The following is an 18,525-nucleotide window of genomic DNA, read 5'->3' as shown; positions in this document are numbered from 1 at the left end:
CGATTTAGTAGCAGTGACTGCATTTGATTTCAACCCCTCCCCCCCACGCATGCAAAAAGAACCTACGCATACCTTCAGGTGTAACACGAGCTATTACCTGGGAACAAACCATCACACTACTGATTATAATACAGAGTAAATGTTATTCAGTGATCCTGTTGAAATATTGTTTGTTTTTTTTAACTCATGCTAGACAGTTTGATATGCAAACCCAGAGGCTTTGGACCTTTTGGAGATTAAAAATTAAACCACACTTTTTGAGGCTCAGAATCTTCAATTGTATGTTGTACATTCAGATAGCAATTTGGTAAAAGCAAAGTACTTGATTTTTCTCAAAAAGAGACTAGTTAGTTCTTTACATTGGATAAAGACAGAGCCGCTCTCAGCACAACACCAGGGCCAGATTCAAGCCTGATGGGGGCTTGAATCTGCAGGAGGCCCTGCAAAGCAGTGGCGATGAACTCTGGAAACAAGTGCTGAGGTTTTATCAACAACTTTCTGATAAAACTGCACTGCAGAGAAATAATTTGATTGTTTTTAAACAAATGATCCAAAGAATTTAGTTTGAGGATTTTAGCTAATTCAGTAGCATTTATTCAGCTACATATCAATCTCCAAATGCTGCCATTCTGTTCAGTAATCCTGAGTTTTCTGTTTTTTCCAAGTCATTTGTGAAGGACTACATGATCGCGATCGCGAGGCTGCTGCTCGGTCTGGATACGACCCCTGGCTCGGGCTACCTGTGCGTGGTAAGTGCCCGACGTTTTCACCCTTGTCTCGCCCCGTCAGGTTTCAGGATCAGCCTGATTCATTCCTTCTTGCTCTCTCTCAGATGAAAATCACAGAGGAGGACCTGTGGATTAGGACTTACGGCAGACTCTTCCAGAAACTTTGCTCCTCCAGCGCCGAGATCCCCATAGGGATCTACCGCACCGAGTCACACATGTTCTCATCCTCGGAGGCAAGTTGGCCCTGATGGGTCGTCTGATTCGGTGCCTGGCGTCGGCCGCAGCTTTGGCTCCTGGTTTGGCTTCAGTGTGGGAACAGATGGGGCCACGCCGTCATCCTGTGCTCTCAGTTTCAACCCCCCATCACTGCTTTTTTTTTTTTTTTAAACCTTTACTTGTGATTCCCTAATTTTTCCTTTTCACTCTTAATCACTCTTGCTTCGCCAGCATGGCAGATGGTTCGTTTCACAGAATCATCTGGCAAGTTGCACTTTTTCAAATGGTGGAACTGTCAGGTAAAAATAAATTTCCCGTTAAAGTTAAGTTAAAAATTGAAATGCAGATATTCAGAAAGAAATCATATATATATATACATATATATATATATATATATATATATATACATTTGTTTTTTGAATTCAATTTTTTTTTCATTTTTGATATTTTCAGGCTGCTATACAAGTACCTCCTTTTCTCAATTTTCTCGACTTCTTCTTTTCTGTGCTGTTTACCATTCAGGACATGCATCTTCTTACATTACCGTTCAGTTCATTTTAGAGTAATGTCCTATTCATTTCATCACTCGTTTCCCTTAATGGAATTAGTCATTTTAGAATAATTTCCAAGTTATCTCTTTCTTCTCTGCAGGAACCTTTAGCTCATTTTCAGGCAATTCCACTCCAGCTTATACCTTCCAAGGCCCATGCAGCTTGAGTCTAAGTGACAGGAAAAGTCAAAGCAAAGAAAGAAACTATGCTGCGTTAACCGTAGTATTATTTATTGTGGGTAAAGTTCCACGCCAATGCCTAATTTTATTGAAAAATAGCCTGACTAATGCTAATTGGCAAGGCTGCCGTCCAAAGGCACGTTCCTCCTCCATTCTGATTTCTCGCCAAACATCCATCTCCATCTATCTGTCGTCTCCCCATCCCGTTGAAACCTTTTTTTTTTTTCAGGCCAACCTTCTTTGCACATCATTTTTATTCATTTATTCATCTCTCTCTCCTGTTTACTCCTCCTATGCTGTCTTTTTTTCCCCTCCTCATCTTTTCTTTCAGTTGCTCTCAGGTTGCATCACTGGCTAATGCTGGTGTGATCATTTAGACGTCGGCAAAATTTATGCCAAACAGGTGAAGGAAATTAACATTTTCAGATGGATGTCAGAGTTTTAAATGTTTAATGAGAAATGAATATTTCTTCAAATGCTTGGCAGGTTACAATGTGGCTGGCAAGTTCTTTTCCCACCATTTGATCATGAATGCTCAATAGTAAATGACAACATATTTACTATTTCAGGTGTCGCTTTCTGGGCTTTAAATAATTTTTTTTTGCTTCCCCCATCCGTCATGGCAACGCCTTTTATTTTGATGTCTGTCTGTTGGTCCGTCCATCCCTCGCATGAAACAGTCCAAGGACGGTTATGTTCAGGTAAGATCCACTTGTGCATCAAAACACGGCGCAACGCACAATACATGTAATGATTAAAAAAATAAATAAAAAGACACGTTTTTTTTTTTGTTACTTTTCTTAGCAAACATTAGTACATGAATAAATCACTTTGTTACAGTGCAAGCACGTGATAATAGTTTCATATTTATTCTTTGTAATATTATCTCTTGACCTGACAGCAATTGGCAATGTCCTTTTTTTTTTTTACTTTAACTTGTTAAAACATTTCAAATTATTCAACCATACAAATGGATATCAAGTGGTGATTGCAACAGTCCATTCATATAACAAAAACAAAGGGGTTGTCGGTTCTAAAAACAATCACCTCGTTATTTTTTTCCAGTTTTCCGAAAACACTGAGGCGTATGGTGAATGAGTTGATTTTGGCAAAAAACATTTTCTGCCAAAAAATGACTTGAGAAATTATTTTTGAAGGTGATGACACAAAGTTGGCTAGAGATTCCTTACCATTTTTATTTTTTCATCTCTGTATTTTTATTTATTTTTTTAATTGTGGTCAGTACAGAGGAGAGATAGTGATTATTTGGATAAAATGATGCTCCAGCCAGGCAGGAGGTCTAGACAAAGACCAGAGAGGACATTTATGGACAGAGGGAAAGAGTACATGAGGCCAGTTGGTGTGAGAGAAGTAAATACAGAAGAGAGGGCTAGATGGAGGCAGATGATTGGCTGTGAGAGCAGCTAAAAAAAAAAGAAACTTGTGATACTTAGTTAGGAAATAGTTGATGTCCCAGCAAAACACACCAGTCGTGATCCGAGCGTTTCCGTCCTTCTCCAGTCTCAGGTGTCCATCAACGTGGAGCAGGGCGAGGAGCAACGCGAGCAGCGTGTGGGCTCCTGGAAGGAAAAGGTGTCCCACAGAAACTCCACCACGAGCGAGCAGTCGGAGCACCCGCTGCTGAGGAAGAAGAGCATGCAGTGGGCGCGCCGTCTGAGCAGGAAGAACACGAAGCCGTCCAGCCGAGCCGAGCGCATCTCGCAACAGCGGTTGAACTTGTACCGCCGCTCGGAGCGTCAGGAGCTTTCCGAGCTGGTCAAGAACCGCATGAAACACTTGGGCCTGCCCACCGTGGGATACGGTGAGTAGAGGAGCATCGTAGCTGTGTCGATACTTTTGAAATGCAGTCCGGCAACTCAGCCCTCATTAAGTATTGGTTTACAGGACTACAGGTATCGCCCGATTAAATCCATGTGTACGTGCTTTAATTCGATAATGATTAAGATGTGACTTTCATCATGCATTTAAAATGTTTTAATTAATTACACTGTTTTTCCAGATTGGAGTGTCAGTTCTAAAAACATTTCTTGAAGAATACAGCAGCTCTGAAAGCAGAAAACATGCTATTGGTTGACTTAAAAGCCTAAGATTGACAAGCTGTCATTCTTTCCATCAGGCCAAATCCTTCACCTTGTTGACTGTGGTGATAACATGGAATCCAACATCATTTTAAATGTAGAATTTTCTGTCTTTTTGACAATCATAAGACTCTAAGATTGAAGGATTTTTTTGTAATCAACATGACAAGGACAACGTGGTATTTGAGAAAATTATGAATAAGTGCATGCAGGTCCTCAGATGAGGTTGAAGAGACCGTTTCACCAGCTCCTTTGTAAATAACAGTCACTGTTCATTTAATGACAGAAACAGATGTACCAAAGTCTGCATTAATCTCAATCAAGGAGGTTTTGCTTTCCTCCACAAATTCAAATTCAATCTTTGAGAAATGTGTTTAAAACTGCGTCGCTGTCATTTTTTGTCGCAGTCATTTTTGTCTCACCTCCATCACTTTTTTTTTTTTCCAACATCCAGATCGACACCACCATCCTTATGATACCTCCACTCCACTTTTTTTTTTGAGTCAAATAAATTCCCATTAAAACCCTCCACCACATGGCCAAAAACAAATGCACCATCACATGGTCGTGATCATAACACCACAGGGTTTGCAGGGATCAAAAAGGGATCAAAAACATGATATCAAGAAAAGATAAACGCCTACCTAACTGACAGCAAGTTCCAGAGGTTAATTTGGTTTGCGAATATTTCTTGTATTCTCGTCCGTGCCGACGGAAATGTAAATCAGCCGAAAAATTTCGTTGATTGCGGTTGAATAAAGGGCTAGAATTCAATTTGCTGGAAACCCGCATAAACCCTGCGGTGACACATCAACGCCAAAACATCATCCCCGCATCAGGATGCAGGAGCACAGGACCTCGTCTCAATTCCACTGTTGTAATTGCCTGCATTCTCCGTTGCTCACTACTGTTCTTTCTGTTCCTTTCAGTTGGTCTCTCCTCCCCAGCTTCACGCTTACAAACTTGAGCAGAATCATCCTCCAGATGTGTTGAACCCGCCGAACATTGTGTAACGTGTCAATTGAATTGCTTTCAGGAACGAGCGCAAACCCTCGAGACCTTCTTAACCATGAGTGTCAGTGAGGATCAACATAACATATGACAGATCAATCATTTGGAAGTGATTCTGTGCATTCACTGATGCATGGCTTTTTTTTTTTTTTTTACTTTCACTGCATTGCTCTAACCTTTTCAAAGAGTCGTTTTTGAAACTGCCAATGCATTCGCTGCCTGCCTGATTTGTTTTCTTTCTCCTCTGTCCCTCTCCACCTCTCTCTCTCTCTCTCTTTCTCTGTTTCTGTTTCTTTTACCCCCCCCTCCTCCCCCTTGGCTTTGTAGAGGATGTTTCTAATCTCACTGCGAGCGATGTCATGAATCGAGTAAATCTAGGATATTTGCAAGGTAAATCGTGCGCTGTTTGTAACTCCTTTACGAACATGTGAGTGGTCACATCCATCCTGGGTTGGGGAGGGGGTTTGTCCTTTCACTGGCATCAACAAGAATTTATCTCCAGATGTGGAACATTTTCAGATTGTCCCCCTCCCCTCTTCCCCCCCACTCTATGCTTTTGTTTGTTTTTACCCCATACTCACCTTTTTCGTGTAAATAAACTAATGAGGTCATTGACGTTAACAGTGAATACCGTTGCTTAGAGTTGCAGGACATTTCAGAGCACCCGTATTCAGAGGGGACCAGGCTGTCAGGTTAGCTGGTTGTACAAAGTACTGCATGAGTGTGTGTACGTGCGTGCGTGCGTGCGTGCGTGCGTGTGTGTGTGTGTGCGGGTGTGCGGGCGCACATGTGTGTGTGTGTGTGTGTTTCCGAATGAGTGGTAGATCAGCAGCCAATCTCCCATCATCTCACTCTACTATCACTCTCTCTATCTGGTTTTCTCTGCATCGTGTTTCCGTGAGGTGACGTCCCGGGCGGCTAGAATAACTGCAGGGCATCAGAGTATGGCTTCAAGAGTGGAGCGGAACGCATTATGTCTGTGGATGGAAGGTTAGATGTTGGGAAATAGATCTCTAAAACCTCAGCTTTTATGAAGATTTAGCAGAGATGCTCTGACAGACCCCGGGGACTCCACTTGCCTTTGCACCGCAGTCCTTCGCTTCTATTTTCATAAGTCGGGTTGTGAGTGCATTATTGCTCTTACATCGTGGCGACATCCCTCCCTCCAACTTATTACCATTCATTACTGATCAAATTAGCACAATTATTACCGTGTTGCATTCACATTTTCACATTTCTATGGTTAGTTTGAGTAAAAAGAAAAATTATAGTATTAGGCTACATTACTGCTGGCTAGAGTTCTTACATAAGTGGAACACTAATTGTGTTTTTGTTTTTTTTTTAATTTATTTTGTTACTCCACAAAAAGCACAAACTCAAAGTGTATATTGTCATATGCACTGTATGGTTTCCATGCAATCCTTGATTTGCTTATTGCCAGATAGTATAACAAAGTGTAACATAGAAGAGACACGGGTAGCTGAGTAAAGACAAAATACAAATAAATACAAAACAGCATTCTACCAGGCAGTGAGTGAAAGATGTAGTTGAGATATAAACGTCCGCAACTTTAGCATATGCTAATTTAACGGAAAAGTACAGCTGACAGCAAAGACTATTCGAATCTATATTTCTTTAGACACTGCTGAGAATTTCAACCCAACCGCTCGAAAGCTAGAGTTATTCGTGAGATCCATTTTTTTATGTTTGCTGTTTGAACCACAAACCCGTCATATCGGATGTTGCAGTCAAAAGCTGAAATGCAAACAGCGAAAGTCACATCACACCATGCATCTCGATGCTGATTCCTGCAAATCAGGAGAAAAACAGCGAAGGCTTCAGAAACATAAACCTGAAAGCGAGATAGAACGTCCTCTGAGATCACAACGATAGGAAAATCTGGCCGACGAAAATTTAAACGAGTACGGAAACCTCTTCATTTTTTTGCAAAGCCAAGACGCAAATATGATTGTCGGGACACATCTTTTTGTGACTGCACCGCGTTGTCCGCACCAATCGGGAGCGGGATTTTTCAGAAGGAAAGCGGCCGACCCGAGCGCCACGTGAACCCGTTCCTGTCCGGGGAACTTTTAACGCTGTACATTTGTCTTGCAGAGGGGGATCCGGCAGCAGGCGGGTCTCTTCCACTCTCACACTCCCAATGCGTTCTGCTTCGCTCGGTTTGGTTTGGTCTGGTCCGACGGAGGCTGGAGCATGTCCTGTTTTTTCTGTCGCTGTGTCACTTGTCCCTCTGGGCCGGTCGTGGGGAGGGGGGCTGAGTGTCGTCCGTTGGCATGGCAACCTGCTGCCTCACGGCCTGTCGGTATATTGTGGAATGCGCTGGACAACTGAGGGTCATGTTGACGTCGGGATGAGGCGCAGCCACGGACGCTGTCTGCATGCTGACTTCGGTGTGAAGCCGCGCATGGGGTGCATGGGCCTCCCCTCTCCTGCCCTCTCCTCCCCTCTGCTCCCCCCTTCGCCCCCCACAGTGCCCTGTCAGTAACGGTTAGCCCTTCTCTCTCTCCCACCCCGCCTGTCTTATTAAAGGGCCAAAAGCAGGTGGGTCGTCATGGTGACACATGCCCTCCTTAATATTTCTCTGTGCACACACACACACACAGACACACACGAGAAATGACCGAATTATCCCAAGAAAAGATAATCACCAAACAGTTAGTCGTCGTACACAAAATCAAGCAGTGTTGTCGTTTAACGGGGAATTGGGTATTATTTAAAATTATCCCCCGATCAGACAGACAATGGTGGAGGAGATCATTTGAAATGTCAAGGTGGGGGAGCACATTGCCGACATGTTTACGTGACGCTGCGACTCTGTAACAGCAACCTGTGACACTTAGAGAAGAGACAGGAAATTAAATTGCCTGTTACTGCATTTAAATTCTGAAAAAAAATCAAATAAAGGCTGGCCAAAGGCTCAGTGAATTGGAATGTTGAAGCGGGTGTTAGTCTGGGCCCGACACTGACGGAGAGCTTGTCATCGCCGAGAGTCCCGTATCCGAGTGGTCAGAGAGCCGATTCCCGCCCGACGCTGCTTGTGACGGAGGAGGAGACGGTGAAGGTCTGAACGTTTCTCCGATCTCTCTTTCGTAGACGAGATGAACGACCATCAGAACACCCTGTCCTACGTCCTCATCAACCCCCCTCCAGACACCATGCTGGAGCTCAACGACATTGTGTAAGGGCCGGGAGATTTTTTTTATTTTTCCTTTCTCCTTTGATGATGCAATAATCTTTTGCACATTCGGATGATTTAGATTCCGCCGGGGTGTTTTCTCATTTGACTAAATCGCCATTTTGTTTGGCAGAAGTGTGTAGGAAGCTGCACGGCTGGGCATAATTTCTGATTGATGTTAGCGAGGCGGGCGTTTCATTTCCCGAGTTCGGTCTCAAATGAAGCGCTGAACTCGCTGACTTCCCGTGACCGGGATACAAAGTGTCTCCGTCCTTCCTCCGGCGCAGTCGGATGGGTGGTTCAAACTCCAAATCACCGCGTGTCAACGATAATTCGGCTGTCGGGTGGAAAAGTCTTGAGTGGGAGATTGGAAACCCAGCTTGGAAATGGAAAAACAAATGGGAGTCAGCAGTTTTATATGCACGCATCTTTTTCGACATGGTCCGGCCGTCAGCAGATCCCCTCCCCGGCGGTCTTACGACCCAATCTAAATTCTGTAAATGTAACCCCGTAACCCATCGCCTGAACTTTGTCTCATCATCATCAGGTACATCATCCGGTCGGACCCGCTGGCTCACATGCCCGAGGACTCTCAGGTGGGACAGAGTCGGGGCGCCAGGAACCAGCAGGACTTTGGCACAGAGACCAGAGACGAGACCCACCTATGAGACCCTCCCTCCCCTCCGCCCCACCCCCGCCAACGCCACCGCCGCCGCCATCACAGTTGTCGTCGCCGTGACCCTTAAAATCTCCGAGCCCCCCCGTCCGGGGCCGACGGGAGTTTGTCTCACGCGGGTGTCTCTGGCTCAGCAAAGCTGAAGTGAATGTGCATTATGTGTCTCGGATTGTAGAGGGAGGTCCTGAGACCGTCCTGAGCTGCTACAGGAGGATGCATGACGAGTGCCTCATCATCGACCCCATCCTCCCCCAGACCCCACAACACCTCTACTGTACCAACACGCGTCGCCCTTCTGGGGAGAGAAAAAAAATCCTGAAACTGAGAAACAGGCACTGGAAAACCACTTCCTGCTTCCCCCGCCGGAGGACGGAGAGATTCGCTGTCGTTTCTGGACGGTTTATGTGTGCAGGATAGGATATTTAGATCGGGGGGGTGAAGTTGCCCTTACACTCATGCAGAGATTGCTTTTTTTTTTTTTTTTTCTTTTCGTCACCCCAGGGCAGCTTCATCCCATGCCACCTCATCTGAGCTCGTCTTTTTTTTTTTTCCCAACGACGCAGTGATGTTTTTATTTTTCTATTGTTATTATTATTCAAGTTTTTCTGTGGGATGTTAGTACTTGTGCACTTTCTGTTAATTTATTACAGTGTTTGTATTTTTCTAGTTTTAATCATATGGGATTTTCTCTTGATTTTGAAGCACTTTTTTTTTAATTTGCTTTTTACCAACAAATTGATCATACAGATGGCTGAAGTGGATGCAGCCAGAAGGTGCAGGTCGCAGGCAGACCCTTGTTAATCATCAAAAATACTTGTCTGGTTACCTCTTTGTAATTTATGACAAATGTTAAAGAAACCCACTGTTAGTGTTTTTCCTGCAATCGTACCTTGTGGTGGGAATCGTGCCAGAACAATGAGTGCTAATGATTGTGCCATTTGCTTATTTATTTATTTACAAATGTGTTGGGTATTTTTTGTAATACGTACACGGTGTGCCATTTTTCCACATATTTTGTAATAACAGTGTGAAGTGATTTTTCCTCAAGAGCCAGTCCAAGAGTACTGGACACTCGGAACAAAAACACCGTCAGTATTCTGATAAATAACCGCTATAATCCCAGATTCTTCCACTATTATCAAAGATTTGGTCAATTAATCCTGAAATGGGAAAACCACCAACAGCTTGCCAAGTTGACTTTTATTGAAGGTCAATGTCTGTAATATTCTCATATTGTTAAAATAAGAAGCTGTTAGTTAGTTTAGCATGATGCCATCTGGCCCAGGGTATGGAGGCATATAGGTATCATAAACAGAATGCTTTTTCATTTTGGCATTGCATTGTGGCAGCATATTTTGACTCTTAACTAAAATAAGTAATAAGTAACCCAATCTGCATTTTCATTTTCTTCTTCCAGACTGCTCATTCTGTGACTTAATCCTAATTACAAAGCAAAATTACGTTTAACAGTCAGTTTTCAAAACATACCCTGGCAAATGATCAATTTTCAATGAGAAATGTCACATTTAAACATTAAAATGCATTAGCAGATATGCTTTTTCATTTTCAGAATGTGGCAGCAAATTTTGACGCTTTTCTAAAATGATCGATAAGTAATCCACACTGAAAACAGAAAGAACAGTTTCATGTTTCAGTTTCATGAGCCAACACGCAAAAAAGCTCTAAAATTCAATTTGGATTTGCAGTCAATGACCGACAACAACTCCACAACTTATTTAGCCACTAGAATGCAACAACCTCAGCGGGACGTGAAAATGAGAAAAGGAGTGTTTCCGTTTTTTTAATTGTGTCATAAAATGTGAAGAACTTAAAGAAGAAAATTAGAATTAAGTATGGATTACTCATTATTCATTTTAGATAGGAGTCAAAAATGTGCTGCCACATTCTGAAAATAAAAAAGCATTTCTGCTAATGCATTTTAATTTTCAAATATGACACTTTTAATCGACAAAGATTTCCCAGGGTATGTTTTGAAAATTTAATGTTCAGTGTAACTTAGCTTTTTTAATTTGGATTAAGTCACAGAACGAGCAGTCTGGAAGAAGAAAATGAAAATGCACATTGGATCACTTATTACTTATTTTAGTTAGGAGTCAAAATATGCTGGCAGAATCTGAAAACAAGAAGTATTATGCTTATGCATTTTAATTTGAATTACGATACCTATATGCTTACAAACCAGTTTGATCTGAAGTTGAATCTCAGTAAATTACACACTTTACCCCAAACCCTCCCAAAATAATGAAAGACAATATTTTTGTAAGGAAAGAGAGAAACCACAACACTTATGAACAGAAGTTATTATCAAAAAAAAAACCAACTTGAAATTCGCCAGAAAAATAATCTGAGGCTTAGTTGGAAAATGTCTCTTATTTATGAATATTTACACATTACATTTTAAAGTTAAATTGTTCCTCATTTTGCTGAAGAAATTCTTGATTTAATGACTTCAACATGGCTCTAACATTCTTAGATTTGTTGGTTTTTTAGAGTTTCTTTTGGCAGGAGACACAATAAGTTAAAAAGTAAGCCTTTAAGGAACCTGTAGGTTCATTTATTTTTCACTTTCAAATCAGGTTTCCTTCCGTTCTTTGGTCTCTGGGGTCCAGCGGTTTTTATTTTATTTTTATTTTTTTTCACCCAGCCGCCACATCCTCACCACTCTCAGGAAGAAGGTTAATCAAAGAATATATGGCATATTATTAAATCTCCTTTACGGCTGTCCTGAACATGAGCAAGTATTGATATTTATACCTTACTTTCCAGGTTTCTTAGGCAGTTTTAGGTGGCACGTGGTACCGGAGGTGTTTGGCACAGGCAGCAACAGCGCAGTCCAATTGAAATATGTCATTTTGAACAGGAAAAAAAAAGAAAAGTAAGTGTTCTCCTCTCAAACATGTACTAAAGTGTGTGTGGCATTTAACGCCGAGATCATTGTGTCACCGCCGTGATCTGTTTATCCACTGTAAATAGTAACTTTATATGCAGTATTTGCCACGTGTTTTTTTTTGTTTGTTTGTTTGTTTTCGTTTTGGTCTTTGTGATACAAAAAGGGGGTGAAATCAGACTTGGGAGTATTTTTTGCACTACGCTCTGCAGATGACTACAGCAGAACAGCGTGACCCTTTAACCCCATAGTCCGTATTCATCCGTTTCCGCCAAGCAGAAAAGTTTGCAATTTTCGCATGTTTCGTTTACCTCGCGGGTGTTTTGCGGTGGTGGGCGCAGTTTGTGCCGGGTTCACCTGAAACCCCCGGTGGCCTTGGCTAGAACGCATGTGCACGTCTCGCATATCATTTGAAATCATTAAATCGAACAGAAATACTGTAACATAACATACAAAGTTAGTTTGTCTGTCATTATTGTCACTGAAAAAAGAAAAAGGATATGTCACGCTGGAACAGTAGCTGGAAATTAGCAGCAAAAAGGCTGAAAATACCCCAAAAATGCCTTGGAATTAAGCAGTTAAAAGTAAAATTTAATGATTAACCGTTTATAAAAGAAATTGAAGTCACAAAAATTATGATGAAACTTTTTTCTCTGATTTTTAAATATGTGTAAACACTTATTTATACAGGTATCAGAATTAAAAATCAAACAATTTCATACTTTCCTGAGGGGGAAAAAGGAAACGGCTTCATCACATTTGTGTTTTTTTTTGTTTTGTTTTGTTTTGTTGTGTTTTGTGCTCGTGAACCCCTCGACCTCGACGCTCAAACTGCGCCCGTTCCATCGCCCGAGGTTGTTTGGCATCCAGAGTGTGTTTTCTTCGCTGTGGTTTCCGTTTGTTTGTTTGTTTGCGTTTGTCATCTCCTCAACGGATATTAAGTTAGCTGATGTGAGGGAAGAGGACACAGAGAATAGGGTTAGACAGAGGAGGTTGATCGCCGTGGCGACCCCTGAAGGGGAAAAGCCGGAGGCCTCCCTGAGCTCGGCTTACAGGGCGGGAGGAGGGAACGGACGGGATACATTTGTCTTCCTGCGTCCGCCGGACCTCTTGTCTCACATGTCCTCCCACACACACACACACACACACACACACACACACACACACTCACACCCCTGACCGCGTCATGGAAACACCACCAGGGGCCGTGTGTGTTCACTAAAAGCATGTTTTGATATTAAGGCTTGCCAAGAATAACAATCTGTCCACTTAGCAGGACATTCGGTGTGACGTCCCATGACTAGAGAACCCCGTTAACCAAAGTCAGCCGCTTGCGAGCCGGAGCCATTATCCAGTAATTCGTGCATGTTGTCTGGGTATTCAAAGCCTGCGTGTCATGTTTACTGTCACATTTCTGTTTTTGTCTTTAAAAAAAAAGGGGGTTGGTCCATTTTGTACGATTTCTTATGAGAAGCGAGTACACTTATGACACATTCAAATATGAGGAAATAAACGCTGCATGCAGCCAGACGGAGAGACCGAGGGAGTGTCTTTACTTTTCGTCTGCGAGCCGTCGAGGACGACGTGAGTTTCAAGTTCTATGTTTATGAAGTGTTTTACTTAAATGAATTGGATAATAACAATTTAGAAGAAAAGCGTGACGAGACATCAGAAAACAACCGACAATGAAGACCAACACCCGATTTCAGAGAAGCAGAGTTATAAAAACACCAGTTTCTGCTTTTCCTGCATAATAAGCAAGTTCTGCGCGACCTGGTGAATTATTTTCACCCATATTTGTAACTCTTAGCTGATCGATTATCCAAATTTATTTAATCTTTGCTCGGATTTTTATTTTTAAATTCTCCTAAGCTTTCAATCTAATCTAAGCATTAATGATGAGTGAAATTGATGAGCCATTTATGGCAAAAATACTTCACCGGTAAACAACGATCAAACGGGCCGATCAGTATCAGTCCACTGGGGAATGTTTATCAAAATCAAGTCATCTGTGGAACCGATGGGGCTGATAGCGGAAGGCAAACCGTATCAATCTCTGGCTGAGAGCCGCAGTGTTTTTCCAGCCCTCCCGCTAAATCAGAGGAATGCTGCAGTGACACCCCGCCGTGTCCGCCGGTTGCTGGGCAACCCGTGTTTGACAACAGAGACTGCAGCAAGGAATTATAGCCGTTGATTGCCGGCAGGCGAGCTGTTCGGCTCTTCCACCGTGGGTCTGAGGGGTAAACTTGACACATTCACAGGTACACGGAGTAAAATGTGTATATTCCTGTCTCGGGAGGAAGGAAGAGAATCCCCTACCAGTAGACGTCGCTTGTTAACGTGCACCTGCCTCCAGCTTTCTCCGGTCTTACACCCGACAGCTGAGACTCATCATCTGGCCACCGGAGGCGCCCTTGAGCCCACGCAGCTGTTTTCAGCCCCCTTGCCGTCTCCCTCTCTGGTTGCGTTTGGCTCACCTCGCTGTAACGCCTTGTTGCCGGCAGTGGGGTTTCCAGACACCCCGTTGACAACAAGTCCTGAAGCCTCGTTTCCTACGGCGGCTTCTCTGCTCTTGAGCCAGCCGGGCCCCCGGATTCAGAATCCGCTACATACACTCCGAAACTCTGACATTTTTGAGAAAAGTCATTGACATTTACATCTTCTTCTGCGTCCTGGTCGACTCCCTGACCGACAGAGACAGAGAGAAGCTAATCTTTATCTTGCGACGTCTTCCATCCGAGCTTCAATGTTTTACCCGAGGAGGAACCATACAACTCCTGTTCCCTCAGTCTGACCAGATCTTTGACCTCCAGCGAACCCTTGGTTTAAATCCTCCGGGTTTGCCGCACACTTATTGGTGCCGACGCTCATTTTAGTCTCAACATTGTGCGAATCGTCATCTTGATTTTTATTTTGGGAACAAACCGCTTGTGGCTCACCAGCTTTTTCATGTTGAGCTGTGGTTTCAAACCTACAGTTTCGCTCTACTTTTGCTGTGATTTCCGGGTCTTCTGATGAGTCTCCGCTCTGTATTTGACCAAGCTCAGGCACAAAAAAAAAAAACGGTGATGCGACGTTGAACGCATTAGTCAACCGAGCTCGGCCTTCGCGGAAGCTCCGTCTCCGTCCCGTCTCCCAATTATTGCGTCCGACGTCGTCCCTGGAGAAGAAGAAGATCAACACACACCACGGCACGAAGAGGACCTCTGGGACGGCACAACATTCTGAGTCACTCCTGTGAATCACCCGAGGATGCGATTCATACTGGCGAAAGCAAACTCAAACAGACCAGTCGTGATTTTGCATGAATCTGAGGGGAATCGGTGATGGGAAAAGCAGATTTTCTTGAAAACGATGAAAAAAAAAAAAAAAGTAATGCAGTGGTTGTGGCTGCAAACCCCAGCGACGGCGACTTCACGGCCACTACTTACTGCTGACTTCTGCTTATTGACCCGCATCAAGCAGTTAGGATGTCTGAACTCAAGTAAAACACGAGTAAAGGAGTGAATATTATGAAATAAACTGTTTGATGCAAGACTCCATCCCCCCCTACAGGCTTTCCACAGAAATGATGACAATATTTGTGCAAGATAGTTGCTCCTGAACTATTCTGTATAATGATACACTGAAACGGCAGGTTCAATTTAATCCATTTTTGCACAACCTGACGTGTAAAAAAAGCGAGCAGGAAAACTAAATGACTGAAAATTACTGCCTACCGGGTGGCAGCGGGACCGGCTGTCGTCCACGGTGTAAATATGCCACCGCGCAATGACTTCATCCCCGAGGGGTCTCGCAGGTCACCTCCAGCTCCCTGTGGAGCAACAATCGGTTCCACAGACCTGAGAGAAAGGGGAAAATAGCGGTTTTAGGTCTTGAAAATGTGCTTGTGAGGTCTGGCCGTTTACTCCCCTGGTAGTTACGGACCTTGCCGGAAGCTCGCAAAGTCCTGGAGATTGCATGAACATTCCCAGGGGTTTCTTTCCAGGCTAATCCTACTGGAGTCAAGCGACCCTCGTCATCCTGTTCCGGGACGAATACAGCACCTCCAAGCTGGTTTGGAAGCTGAAAGTTTAGGGTTCGATCGCTGTGATTCGGTTCTTCTTCGGATAAAGCCCGGGGAAACCCTGCGGTCCGTTAAACATGGATTAGTCCGGGCTGGCGATGTAGTATTCTGTAAGGTCGCGCTCCCGGAGAAGTCGAGGTCGAACCAAGACGGTCCGGATTTATCTCCGTCAGGAAGTTCTACTCCAGACTGAGGATGACGAGGTTCCGGAAGGAGCCCAAGGCTTCCTCGGTGACGCCTGTGACGCCGGAGTTGATGGTCCAGAGCCTGGTGATGGAGGTCAGGACCGTGGAGACGATTTCTCCTACATAAACCAGATACAGCAGGGGAGATGAAACTCCAGAGCTGAAGGCTATACAAAAAGTTGTCTACGTTCAGCACCTAAATAAACTTTGTAAAAAAAATTTTAAAAAAATTATTGTTACCACTATAAAAATGAAAGATAAGTTACAGGGAACTGTAAAAGTCATAATGATATGATAGTATTAAAAAAAAAAAAAAAAAAATCTTGCCATATTTACTTTGTCTTACGAACTGATCCATTTAAATTTTAAGCCCATTGAAAATTTGATACTTGGATAAATGTTAACTGATAGGCCACAACCTCTTAATACCTCACAATAGCACTGTCAATATTACTCTCCAGGTAAATTGCAATTATTTTCCTTTACTTTATACTTAACATATCTTACATATCTAACATACCAGTAGAAGTAGTGGTATTCTATCAATACTGTTCATTTGCAAACAACTCATTGGACACTCATTTGTTTTTTTTTTGTTGTTTTTATCTGTACATCATTACTGTAATTTTGGAGCCATCTGGCAAAAGAATTTCCTTTTGGATTACTACAGTCATGGCCTTAAGTTTTGAGAATGACACAACCATAGAAACATCTGGCAAACACCTAAAAACCCTGAAGGAACAGACTTTGTGAAAGTGTCATTCTGTAATTTTTATGTTATGTTATCTAAATGTTGGATTGTATTTAAAGCTTTTTTTTTTTTTTTAAAGCTTTCACACGCATCCCGTCCCACGACTCGGTCGACAAGGTGCCAGCTTTCAGACGGACTCCGTCTGGGCACGAGGCCGTTCTGCACAGATGGAATGAGTCACCCGTTGCTGCACCTACTTAGATAACAGATAGGGCCATCGTTGGAGGTCAGATCAGAATGTGAGAATGTGCACAAGCACAAACGCTAATACTCACACAGCGACGCGTGGGTGGGGGGGTGAGGCAACTAATCAAGTTAACCGGGCCGTCGGGAGCAGCTCGGGGGGGGTGTAACTTGCAGACGGGGGCGGCCAGGAATCGAACAGCCGATTGCAGGGACCAACAGAGCCACAGCCGCCCCTCAGATTGCCCATTTGACCCATCAGATCTACTGTATCCTTGTAATTGTTATTTATCCTTTATTAATCCCTATTGGGGAAATTCATTCTCTGCAATTATGGATGAACCATGAGCAGTAGGCCGCTGTTCACCAGCGTTAGGGGTTCATTGTCTTGTACAACAACACTTTGACACAGTAGGAGGAGCCAGGAAATCGAACCAGGAATTTTCGGTTCCAAAGAAAATTGCTCTACCCTTCCTGCGCCAACCTACGGTATTTTTAGCTATATCCAACATAGCATATTATTATTATTATTTTTTTTTATTATTTGTATTATTTTCCTAAATTATTATTATTACATTATTATTTGATGCCAAACTTGACTTGAGAAATTCGAAAAAGAAAGAGGTTATTGTATTTTTAAGGAAAAATACATGTTTTTTTTTCAAATATTTTCCATGAGTCATTAAAAAAGACACCTGGCTAATGCTTTCATGTGTATGCTAATAAGCCTGTGATTCAAAATTATTCTGAAACAGATGCCGCTGAATAAATCCTCCGCGTTCATTTCGTTTTACACCGGTAATTAATATGCAGAAAGGAATCCGTCGCTCCGGTTGTCTCGAGGTGGTGATGATGGCGGTTTGAGGGTCGCAAGCACCGGGGCAAAGGTCAACGGGGTTAATGATCCGTGATGTGAGAAAAGAAAAGCCGACCACACGACAAACACGCTGTGAAATCAATGCATTATTACACAATTGTAAGTCTTCAATGATGAACAGCCACAATGACTTCCTGTGTGTGAAATCAGTGTGACCAAAGCTTTTATTAACAGTTTCTTGAAGTTCTGCCCAATCAGTCCTGAACAGCAACAGGACTGGGTGGACGTGAAGGAGAGATTGGTCTTCTTGCGTCCTCAAGTGGTGAAATATTGACACTGCAACTGCTGCAATTTGCTTACCTAGTATTCTGAATATATAACTACATTTAAACACATGTAATGAAATGAACAGATGTTAAACTTTGGGATTAAGTTATGTTTTTTTTTGGTGCCATTTGTCCTGCGGTTAAAAAAAAACAACTGAAAATTAACCAACTTTAATATTATCAGAATGAAAGCCAGCAAAAATATTTGCTTGTAAAAAAAAAAAAAAAAAAAAAAAAATCCACGATATAATGGAGAAATCAGATATTTCCATTTAGCTTTTCTCCAGGCTTTTAAGATGCGTTGTAAAATAGCCAACTAACGCACTCCGTTCCAAGCTTTTTTTTTTCATCTGAGTGACATGAGAAGTATTTCAAGGTTTTCATCCTTCGCTTTTTACTTCCTCCAAAGCGCACGATCCGTCTTGTGTTTTCTATGTTTGCATCCATCAAGCTGAGTTTTCAAATTTCTCACGCTTCAATAGAAATGATTTACGGCCTTACTTTGGTGTGTGCGCACTTTTGTTTTATTGTTGTTTTTAAAAACACATTTTATTGACTGCCTGTGTTTCCACAAGTCCTGGAAAGCCAGGAAATACTGCAGAACACATGAAGAAATGAAAGGAAAGGGAACAT

The 18,525-nt window shown here is 42.7% G+C and overlaps 1 protein-coding gene across 14 annotated transcripts in view; it reads left to right on the top strand.

The window, feature by feature from the left end:
* The window catches only part of kcnt1b (potassium sodium-activated channel subfamily T member 1b), a 50,173-nt gene extending 37,073 nt beyond the window's left edge, over positions 1–13,100 (top strand). For 5 of the 14 annotated variants that reach the window (XM_086170018.1, XM_086170019.1, XM_086170014.1 and 2 more), the window contains 8 exons: positions 666–749; positions 833–961; positions 2,355–2,375; positions 3,196–3,496; positions 5,112–5,174; positions 5,426–5,476; positions 7,899–7,983; positions 8,528–13,100. In XM_086170018.1, the coding sequence (XP_086026144.1) occupies positions 666–749; positions 833–961; positions 2,355–2,375; positions 3,196–3,496; positions 5,112–5,174; positions 5,426–5,476; positions 7,899–7,983; positions 8,528–8,648 (855 nt within the window). In that variant the 3' untranslated portion in view covers positions 8,649–13,100. Of the gene's footprint in view, positions 1–665; positions 750–832; positions 962–2,354; positions 2,376–3,195; positions 3,497–5,111; positions 5,175–5,425; positions 5,477–7,334; positions 7,347–7,898; positions 7,984–8,527 lie in introns of all 14 variants that reach the window. The other 9 variants (XM_086170022.1, XM_086170015.1, XM_086170026.1 and 6 more) reach the window with 6 other exon arrangements.
* The last annotated feature ends 5,425 nt before the right edge of the window (positions 13,101–18,525 follow it).

Source organism: Fistularia commersonii, chromosome 22, assembly GCF_037954325.1.
Source record: "Fistularia commersonii isolate RoL2024-O1a breed Wild chromosome 22, RoL_Fcom_v1.0, whole genome shotgun sequence".
Taxonomy (NCBI): Eukaryota; Metazoa; Chordata; class Actinopteri; order Syngnathiformes; family Fistulariidae; genus Fistularia; species Fistularia commersonii.
Note: the sequence above shows the minus strand (reverse complement) of the source record. Positions and strands in the feature narration are given on the sequence as shown.